Here is an 11211-nt window from a genome sequence, read left to right on the forward strand (position 1 = left end):
CCACTTTTATTGCTGAAAATTGTACCCTTAATCTGTTTTTTTGCCTTGCAGGGGAAAGGAAACAGGTATCTGTATCTTCTCCCTTGCAGAGAAAGAAGCAGTTCAGGGGGTCGGTAGTTTGTTTAGACAAAAAAATAGTAATAATGTGAGGGGAAAGGGTTAAGAACGCTCTCTGCTTCTGTTTCCTGCTTCCCTTAGCAGCATCTTCTGTAGCTGCAGTTTTGGAAAACACATGTCAAGGCGAAACAGTGAGGCATCCTGGGTCATTTGGCCCTGTGAGCAGCCATCACAGGTATGTGGAATTTTGGGTATGTCTCGGCTTGCCAGTAAAAAAGAAGGGGGAGAAACCTCTGATAGAAGACAGAAGAAAATATGCAAAGCGCCAGAGGTTGCAAGGTGTTTATCTAATAACTTGTAGCCACTCCAAAATTTTACAAAACAGTAGTAACGTCAAAGGTTCAAATAAATTGCAAAACATGTATCACGCTATACAAATAGTGAGCAAGCGCAAAAAGCAAAAGTGTCAGAATTCACAACAGAATGAGCAAATGCGAAAAGCAAAATTGTTGATAATATAACACAGAACCACATCAGTGACAGGTCTGCCGGCAAGTATCCCGTTTCGATATCCTTCTTCGGACTGTCACCTTGAAATTCAACAACAAAAACAAGCATAACTAATACAGATATCATACAATACTTACATTTAACTTGTTTACAACAGACTACATGGGACTTCCTGCAGCTATCATAAAAAATGAGGCAAATACCCTTTATGATACATAGGTCTGTCATGAGGAAAATAAAATACATAACAATTAGTAAACAAAGGCACATAAAGATAAAATGGAAAGTCTCCCAAACCCAATTAGAAAACTTACAGTATGAAATAATGAAGCCACAAATTCAATTAATACATTACTAATTGTTACTACAAGGAGCCAGAGTGGTGTAGTGGTTAAGAGCGGTGGTTTGGAGCGGTAGAGTAAAATCTGGAGAACCGGGTTTGATTCCCTGCTCCTCCACATGAGCGGCAGAGGCTAATCTGGTGAACTGGATTTGTTCCCCCACTCCTACACACGAAGCGGCTCGGTGACCTTGGGCAAGTTACAGCTCTGTTAGAGCTCTCTCAGCCCCACCTACCTCACAGGGTGTCTGTTGTGGGGAGGGGAAGGGAAGGTGATCGTAAGCCGGTTTGAGTCTCCCTTAAGTGGTACAGAAAGTCGGCATATAAAAACCAACTCCTCCTCCTCTTCCTCTTCTTCCTCTTCTTCTTCTTCTTGACAGACCTATGTATCATAAAGGATAATTACCTCATTTTTGATTATAGCTGCAGGAAGTCCCATGTAACCTGCTGTAAACAAGTTATATGTAATTATTGTGTGACATTTGTATTAGTTATACTTCTGTTTGTTGTTGAATATCAAGGTGACAGTCCGAAGAAGGATATCGAAACGGGATACTAGCCGGCAGACCTGTCACTGATGTGGTTCTGTGTTATATTATCGACACTTTTGCTTTTTACGTCTCCTCATTATTTGTATAATGTAATGCATGTTTCGCAATTTATTTGAACCTTTGTTGTCGCTACTATTTTGTAAAATTTTGGAGTAGCTACAAATTATTAGATAAATGCCTTGTAACCTCTGGTGCTTTGCACATTTTTTTTTTTGTCGGCTTGCCAGTAGCCAGTAGCTTGATCACTTCTGGCGAATAAGTACTGCCTCCAAGAGACAAGGCAGGGAATCTGGAGGAGACAGTCATCAGGTGCTGGCAAAATGTTTGTGAGCAAATCACATTTGTAACCAGAGTATGTTATGACATATTTTCGGTATGAGTTTGAGGGGGTCCAAGTCTGGTCTGGAACACGGTTGAGGGAGCAGGCTCCAGTTCTTTTGGGATCCCCTCAGACACTCTCCTCCGGTCAAATGTCACCGTGTCAAATCAATCTGTCCGGTGTGAGTGACGGACAGCAGAAGCAGCAAGCTTACTCCTTCACCCTCCGCTGCCCAGGTTTCTCATCCCTTTAGTTTTCTTATCTTACTATTCTTCTGACTCAAAGGTCTTGAACCAGTGGTTCCCAACCTTTTTTTGACCAGGGACCACTAGGACTTTTTTGTTCGGTGCAGGGACCCCAAGGTTCAAAATAAAAATTCCGAGAATTTGAAAATAAACTTTAATCATAACTGTTAGTTAAACATTACACTTAGAATAATATTTGAATATATATTTTATAATAGAGAACTTTTAATTGAAAATATTAATTTATTATGGGTTTATAACTTTGTTTCACAGACCTTAATTTAGTTCTCGCGGACCCCTGGGGGTCCATGGACCCCTGGTTGGGAACCAGTGTCTTGAACAGATCAAAATCCAACCCTCTTACAGGCAAATCACCACAGCTAAATATTTAGCAACTGCTAAGGTGGTTCTCCAATTCTCATCTACAAGGAAAAACTGGAAGATTTTTTGAGATGGTAAACCCACATAACCTGTTATGGAGTAGGGGTTGCTGGGGGTGTGGGAGGGGGGAAGGCAGTTGTGAGTTTCCTGCATTGTGCAAGGGGTTGGACTAGATGACCCTGATGGTCCCTTCAAACTCTGTGATTCTATTAAGATGGAGGACAAATACCTTTCTCTCAGATCAGACCAAATTTCACAATCCAGTAGAATGTGTTTCAAGGTCTCAAGCTGACCAGATCCACTTTTACAAACTGTCCGAATACGCTGTTTGTGTGAATCGGCCTACCAGTATAGCTGAGAGAAGAGAATTTAACTGGGCGAGTGTGAATGCTTTTCTGTAACAAAGGATCATTAGGTCTGACAGCCAAAAACATAGGGCTAAACTACATATTACATTTTTGATGAGTTGGGTCCACGTTCCCTTTCTCCCCCCTCCCCCCAGCCATTGGCCTGAGCCCAGTCGGACTCCTACAGACTTTAAAAATGCCTTTCCCCACAGCTGCTATGTAACTGTGGGGAAAATGAGTTGGGAACCTGGACCCAGCTCATTAAAAAAAACTTAATGTGTAGTTTGACCCTTAGTACTAGTAGCTTGGAAGTCAAAAATTCCTCTTGACACAAATGAGTGGTAGCAGAACATCCTTGGCATTCGCATGATAGAGTACTGTATCATAGGTACAGGTCCCCAGGTACTTTCAGAAGTGTTTGGAGCAAATATCTCCATGTGAATGAGGATGAGATTTAGGATTCTGTTTACGACAGGTATGAACACATGAAGCTGTCTTATACTGAATCAGACCCCTGGTCCATCAAAGTCAGTATTGTCTGCTCAGACCGGCAGCGGCTCTCCAGGGTCTCAGGCAGGGGTCTTTCACATCACCTAGAATCATAGAAACTTTTCGCCTAGTCCCTTTAACTGGAGACACCAGGGATTGAACCTGGGACCTTCTGCATGCCAAGCTGGGGCTCTACCACTGAGCCACTGCCCCTCCCCTACAAGGTAGCCGTGTTAGTCTGTAGCAGTAGAAAAGAGCAAGAGTCCAGTAGCACCTTAAAGACTAAAAACAATTTCTGGTATGGTGTGAGCTTTCGTGAGTCACAGGTCACTTCTTCTGTTAAGGACAGTCCATCTGTCCTTAAGTTGAGAGGAGTGGATTCAAACACCCAATGGCAATAGCATGTAAATGTCAATAGCAGGTGAATTCTGTTTGCATTGTTTAATATACGGCCTACATTCACACACACACACACACCCATTTTCTCTTTTTTAATTTTTCAGCTTGGTTAATGCTTAGGATTTTATGGTTGGGGGCCTGGAGGGAGATTACTTTAAGGAATTAGAGTTGGTGGGGCACAGCGGGGGATCCCCCCCCTCTGTATTGTTTTCTTGTGAACAAATGCTTTTTATAAAAAAAAATTAAAGCGTCCATTCAGGTTAGACTCAGGGCCACAACTCTAGATTAGGGGCAGCAGTCTCACAAGCAGAACTGAAAAATCCCCCCCACACACACTGGTCACCAGTGGTAAGAACCCTTCCCCCTTGAAATGAGTGCCCTCTTCCTATGACTCCCTGGAGTTTCCATTGAATTGTAGATAATGCAGGAAAAGGTCTTTCTCCTGTTACATATTTTAGTCTTTTTTTTTTTTGCTGTATCTGGTAACTGTGGTTTAATTCTGATTGTTTAATTCTGGTTATTTAACTGCAACCTACCTTGAGTGTGTGGGAAGGTGGGGTCGATTTTATTTAAAATTTTGAAATAAGTAAAAATAAAATCGACCCCAACTTTGCAGAAGGCAAAAGGAGAGCCAGAGACTTGCCCTTTTTTGCCTTTTGCAGAAACCCTTCTGGAAAGGGAACCAGATGCAGTCTCCCCACCACATCCCATCTTCCACTAACAGTGCCATTCTAAAAAGAGTTATTCCAGTATAAGCCCATTCATTTCAATTGGCTTAGTCTGGAGTAATTCTACAGAGGATTGCACTGTAATCATGCATCATGCACTGCATCATGCACTGCCAACTTGTGGGGGGGATGGCCCGGAGAGACCCACAAATGATGGCTGCCAGACTAGCAATTTGTGCCCCCGCCCCCCAAAAAGATACGCACTTCAGCTCAAAAGGTGGTTGTGAAGGCTGGCGAGGTGATCAGCGTTTTGTAGTATTAATTGGGCCATATCCTTTATAACACCAAATCAACATTATGATCTGGCACTTCTCTGATTCGGAATACATCTGCTAACTTCTCAAGTTATTCTAGCCCACATTTTTAAAAAAAAAATTATTTTATTGGACTTACAACCTGCTCTCTGTCCTGGCTGAAGCTGGGCTCAGAGCAGCTAACACCAATGAAAGTAATAAAAACAACAATAAAAGTATAGATATAGAAGAATATAGAAGAATATACAAAAAAACACACCAAATTATACTGTTTAAAACCAGTCGTTTATGAGCTAAAATCAAATAGGTGCTCATTTGTCAATGCACGGGACCAGGGCCAGCCCAGGAAAAGCAGTCAGAAGAAGAGTTGGTTTTTATATGCCGACTTTCTCTACCACTCAAGGAAGACTCAAACCGGCTTACAATCACCTTTCCCTCCCCCTCCCCACAACAGACACCCTGAGAGAGCTCTAAGAGAGCTGTGACTAGCCCAAGGTCACCCAGCTGGCTTCATGTGGAGGAATGAGGAAAACCAACTCGGTTCTCCAAATGAGAGTCCGCCGCTCCTAACCACCGCTTTTAACCGCTATACTACGCTGGCTCTCAGGGACCCCTATAAAAACTCAGTTTGAATACAGGAGATGCTATGATGAAAAACTGTTGCTGTCCTCAACCGTAGGCCTGGTGAAACATCTCAGTCTCGCAGGCCCTGCGGAAGTGCGTTAGATCCTGCAGGGTCCTGGTCTCACTGGAGAGAGAGTTCCACCCATCTCCTGTGTGACCACTAATGGATGGTAGCTGCAAGTTTGGTTTAGGCAGCAGAATAGTTCAAGTTCTTGCTCAGGTACAAAGCCGGCAAGGCACCATTTCTAAGGGTGTTTCCACTCCAGCGGGTTTGCAGGTGATCAGGGTCCAAAATCAGATGGCGGGGGATAGTCACAGGGGGCAATTCCCGTTTCAGTTGCAGGTGGCCTAAACCGATCTGGACGGGAGCCAACGTTATTTGATCGACTGGGATGACCTTGGAGCTTTCTCGGCTGTCCACTGGTACCCCCCTTGAGATGAGCCAACTGAGGCCGTGGACTGGAATGAATGGTACCGAATGTTCAGGTCCCAGAATAGCACTGTATTGTATCCTCCTGACCTGGCTTTGCCCGCTTCACGGGGCTTTGGGGAAATGAATCTGATGCCCTGATCTTCTTAGAAGTGTCATGCGTGAACCTGTTTGAGTAAGGAGCCGGTGTCTGCTAGGGAATTGATTTCTGGGGGGCAAAAACTCCCACACTGTGGTAAAAGTGCAGTTGAGATTGGATCCAGGAGCTAATGCCGATCACATTGTGTCCTTTGTAAAGGTTGGCCCAGCAGGCAAATGCCTTCGTTAGACACCTTTGAGGATTTCGAAGCCATCCCATCCAGTGCGGAGGAGCTGTCCAACTCTTCGGATCTGGAGGAAGAGAGCCAGCCGAACAACGTATGTCACGACCTCCGACACTTCATGCCGCCGTTTTCCACATCCCCATGAACCTGCTCTGTGCTGGGCCTTAGCCCTGCAGGATGTTTAGAGTTGACTTTTCCCAACGTGCAGGAAATGTTTCAAAATGTCCCCTTTGGTAGTGACAAAATTCAGGTATATTGAGTCCTGGTTATTTCCTTAAATCTTCCAAATTGTTTAAATTGGTCACATTGTGGAACCCCCAGCCCCAGGATGTGGTGATGGCCGCCAACTTGGAAGGCTTTAAGAGGGGAGTGGAAGATAGGACTATCCATGGAAGATAGGACTATCCATGGAAGATAGGACTATCCATGGATACCAGTCCCGATGCATACCTATTCTTTCCGGGATCACAGAAGCATGCCTATGATATTAGGTGCTGTGGAACACAGGCAGGACAATGCTGCTGCAGTCGTCTTGTGTCTGGGCTTCCTAGAGGCACCTGGTTGGCCACTGTGTGAACAGACTGCTGGACATGATGGGCCAGGGTCTGATCCAGCATGGCCGTTCTTAAAGACTGCCAGTGAGCTTTCCGTAATAGAACCCACTGTTTTGAATGACCCCCCATGGCAGATCAGAGCGGTCCCTTCCCTATATAGCTTCTGCTGCAAGTCATCTACTGGATTAGAAACTGGCTGGCTTTTGTTTAAACCCTTCTCTCTGAAATGCCTTCCTTGGGCCTTTTAGAGGAATACCACCTCTTTATTTTCCCCACCCCGGCCCGTCACCCTCCCTCTGAAATAACTCCATATGCTCTGTCTTGCTCGTTTTAGGGATCCAACCTTTACCGGGTAGAAGGCAGTTACGACACCTGTTTCCCCGATTCCCTTACGCTAGAGGATGGAGATTTAGTGCAGTTCATCCAGGAAGGTGCAGACGGACAATGGTAAGTAGGGCAGCTAGCCAGCTGGGCAGGGCGGGGCAAACCCCACAGAGAAGAGGGGTTCAGCCACACCTAGAGGATGGCGACAGGTTCACAAACGTGGTTGTTTAAGTGTACCTGGAGAAACAAAAGCCAGAGAAGAGAATCCAAAATGGGAGGAAACAATTCTGCCGCATGTGTGGTAGCCCACCACCATCATCATCATTTGTTGTTGTTCTTGCTTTTATTTATTGTTGTTGCTGCCGCTATTCTAAGATAGGGTTACCAAACTCCAGATACTAGCTGGAGATCTCCAGCTATTACAACGGATCTCCAGCCGATAGAGACCAGTTCCCCTGGAGGAAATGGCTGCTTTGGCAATTGGACTCTATGGCATTGAAGTCCCTCCCCAAACCCCGCCCCTAAGGCTCCGCCCAAAAAACCACCCGCCGGTGGTGAAGAGGGACCTGGCAACCCTACTCTAAGGCCTTGGGCAGCAATTATTTTTTCCTTGCTGGCCAAGGAAGGAGGGGGTTTGGGCTCGCCGGTTTCCCCAACTCACCTCATGACCTGCTAGCACAACCTCTGAGATCACTATGGTTGCCAGCTCTGAGTTGGGAAATACCTGGAGATTTTGGGGGTGGAGGCAGAGGAGGGCAGGGTTTGGAGAGGGGAGGGACTTCCATTTTCTTCAGGGGAACTGATCTCTATTGCCTGGAGATCAGTTGTAATAGCGGGAGCTCTCCAGCCACCACCTGGTGGTTGGCAACCCTAGAGATCACAGAGGCCATTTCCCCCATAGTCTCCAGGTTGCTAAATTAATGGGGCTCGATAGTACCTTTCAGGGGACTGGATTTGACCCCAAAGCGTCTCCAGTAGCTGCTCTCTACCCTAAACTGGATCCCACGAAAAAATTACTATATGCACAGGCCTTGTGATGGTATTTATGGGAAATTCGAGATTCAGGGCACGGAACAAAACTTTGGAAGGTGTCAGCATTCTTGGCCTTGTCTCTGAATGCAAGACTCATGCTGTTCTGCCTCTTTGCCAAGAGCGTTTCTTCCCCTGGTAGCTTCTCTGTCCTAATTAAGGGGCAAAGTACATGTTATGCTGCAAGATCTGCAGTAGGTCTCCTGCTATTTTGTACTAAATGCAACTGTCCAAGGTGTGTGTGTGTTAGGCTGCTAATTTGATTATGGGAATGGGAAGGAGGGAGTGGGAGCATTTTTCTATTCTCTCACTAAAAATTGTTCCTTTCAAGCAATTATTTCAGGAGGGAAGGAGAGGGAACTGGTCATGATGCAGCTATCTGTATGTCCCCCCCCCCTCCAGAGCAAATAACAGATTAAAGGTAAAGGTAGTCTCCTCTACAAGCACTGGGTCATTCCTGACCTATGGGGTGACATCACATCCTGACATTTACTAGCCAGATTATGTTTACCCCCAGCAAGCTGGGTCCTCATTTTTACCGACCTTGAAAGGATGGAAGGCTGAGTCAGCCTTGAGCTGGCTCTCTGAAACCGACTCCTGTCAGGATCGAACTCAGGTCATGAGCAGAGCTTTTGACTGCAGTACTGCAGCTTACCACTCTGCGCCACGAGGCTCTTAATAACACATTAAGGAAGGGCAATTTGGATAAGGTAAATGGTGTGAGATTAAATGCCCCAGCCCCATGCTGCTTGTCTGATAAAATTAACACCCATCCCCGAGCGATTCTTCTTTACCCGCAGTGTTTTCTGGATAGAGATCTCCCCACCCCTCCACACGCACACCTGAGGAGTTACTAGCCTCCCAGCTGATTGGGGTGAATGGTTCTCCTTCTAGAGAGCTTAGCTGCCCCAGCACTGCAATTCCTGTTCAAAGCATGCCTTCCACCTCCCCAGATACTTTTAATGAAACAAAAGATGTCAGCTGTCCTGATTTTTCTAATGAAGCAGTCAGATGCCCGGCCCTCCATGCAGATGTGGGAACCGGCCTCATTGCATTAGGGTTTCGTTCTTTACGATGACAGTTGTGACATCAGAAAGGACGGAGAGACTGTGATCGGTTTTTTTTTTTTTGCGTGTTCAGGTTAGTGAAGAAGCTGGTTTCTGAGAAAACAGACTGGGTCCCTTCCAGTCTGCTCCAGCCTGCAGAGGGGGATGCCAACAACATCCGCCGGCACAGCAATGCAGGTAATACTGCCAGGGCTTGGGGAGGGGCTGTGGCTTAGTGGTAGAGCATCTGCTTGGTAAGCAGAAGGTCCCAGGTTCAATCCCTGGCATCTCCAGTTAAAGGGACTAGGCAAGAAGGTGATGTGAAAGACCTCTCTACCTGAGACCTTGGAGAGCCGCTGCCGGTCTTAGACAATACTGACTTTGATGGACCAAGGGTCTGATTCAGTATAAGGCAGCTTCATGTGTTCATGTGAGGGTCCGTTTCATTGTTATTATTTTACGAGCAGGGAGCCACAAGCAACTCACAAAGGACGGGAAGTCTTATATGTCCACTAGCCGCTGCATTCTCCTTTCTTTCTTCAATCTCTCATTGCCACCTGCACCCCTTCCTCTCCATCACCGCTCCGTTCTTCCCCAAGTCTCCTGTGAGCCTGATTCCCCCATCAGCTTGGCGTTGGGGTGGGGGGGACAGGCTTGAAGCATTTTCTCCTCCAAGCCTCTTGCTGCTGTCACCCACCTGCTAATGAGGTGGTGGTGGAGGGGCAACCGTGTCCCAAAGCTACCACCCCGTCAACACAGGTGGTGGTAAAAGGCTTGGAGCAGAAATCGTGCAAGATGTAGTTCCCACTTCTGTTCTCCCTCTCAGTTCCCTGCCTTCCAGCTGATTGGGGTAGATGGCATTGTTGCTGTGCCTTCCTTGGTAGTCCCTCTTCCTGCCACAATGCCACCTCTTCTCCCTTTTACACCTCTCTCCTCCCACTGTCATTGATGTATCATCATCCTGTCAATGCTGCTGTCTCCACTTAGTGTTTTTTTTAATCTCCATTGTAATGCCAACCATGATCTTGCAACACTTGAGTTGGACTTATTTTTCACGTCAGTTGCAAAGTCTGTGCTCACTTCTCCAGTTTTGTTTTGTTTTTAAAAAGCTTCTGATTAACAAATGGTTTGCAGGTGTTTCTGCAAACCTGGGTTTGCAGAAAAATACCATCCTCCAATCTACTTGGCCCTGTTATGTAGACTTTTTCATCTGTGCACTGGAGTCATTGATCAGAATTAGATCTATGATGTGCCCCAGATCCCTGAGCAGATGGAAGTTCCAAAATACTTTTATGGGCCCTGTTTCTTTGTGAAGAGAGTACTGGAGATTTTGTGGCATTTTTTTGTGATATCAATTTGTTTGCAAATGTAAAGGGAAGCAAGACTGCACAGCAGTAGCATCATCAGATTTCTATGTGCAACAGCTAGGACCAGTTGGTTACCATCACTTAGATGAAAACCTTAAAAGTGAGGGCTCTTGTTTCAGTTGCAAGAGCAACAGTGGAAGGAGAAGTGAAGGTAACAAGACAACAGAAATGGGGAAAGAATGGGGAAGGCAAGAGCGGCAAGGGATGGAACCAAAATTAGATGTGGCTAGGCCTGAAAGCTGAAAGAATCAGTGGAGAATGCTTGTGCAGAGTCCCTGACAGTATCTAGGCAGGTTCCCACCAGTGAGAACCTGATACCCAAGACCCGTGCATTCCTCTTTCAGATGTCTACAGCGGTACCCGCAGCGCCACACCCACAAACTCCGAGATGAAAGGGAGTGAGCTAGCAAGAAGCTTAACAGCAGAACAAAAAGCTGGGAGCTGAAAACCCCTGGAAGCATACCCTCAGGACTCCATCCTCTCCTCTGCTTACTGGCAGATGCTGGACCAACGCGCCTTCCTTGCAAGCTCTGAACTTCAGAACTCTGAGAAATCTCATCAGCATGGAAATACATTTTTTAAAGAAAGACAAAAACCTCGATGAGCTAGAAAACCTGGAAGACAGTTCGAAATTCAAAGGCGTCAAAGTGATCTTAGCATTGGACAAATACACCCAGCGTATATGCTTTTTTTAAAAAAAACCAAACACTGTTTTCTGAACCACTGGAATGGGTGTTGCCTAAATTAGGCTGTCAACAGAGTGATGGGTCCCTACGCCTGTGGCAGTTTTGACTGAATGCTGGACTATTTAAGGAGAGAACTATGGATAATCCCCCCACCCCCCTGGATGATGTTCTGTTGCAGAGATACTCTCAAATGTCTCCATCCCTTTAT

General features: G+C 45.9%; 1 protein-coding gene and 1 non-coding gene across 2 annotated transcripts in view; both read left to right on the forward strand.

Moving 5' to 3' along the window:
• The window catches only part of MCF2L2 (MCF.2 cell line derived transforming sequence-like 2), a 231345-nt gene extending 220583 nt beyond the window's left edge, over positions 1–10762 (forward strand). Inside the window, exons 30-33 of the mRNA XM_056850366.1 lie at positions 5973–6091; positions 6886–6998; positions 9045–9148; positions 10662–10762. Of these exons, the coding sequence (XP_056706344.1) occupies positions 5973–6091; positions 6886–6998; positions 9045–9148; positions 10662–10762 (437 nt within the window). The remainder of the gene's footprint in view (positions 1–5972; positions 6092–6885; positions 6999–9044; positions 9149–10661) is intronic.
• TRNAT-GGU (transfer RNA threonine (anticodon GGU)) lies at positions 9172–9243 on the forward strand. The gene has a single exon. It is a non-coding gene; the product is annotated as a tRNA-Thr (tRNA).
• Positions 10763–11211: the final 449 nt, after the last annotated feature.

The sequence above is a fragment of the Euleptes europaea genome, chromosome 5 (genome assembly GCF_029931775.1).
Source record: "Euleptes europaea isolate rEulEur1 chromosome 5, rEulEur1.hap1, whole genome shotgun sequence".
Classification (NCBI taxonomy): Eukaryota; Metazoa; Chordata; class Lepidosauria; order Squamata; family Sphaerodactylidae; genus Euleptes; species Euleptes europaea.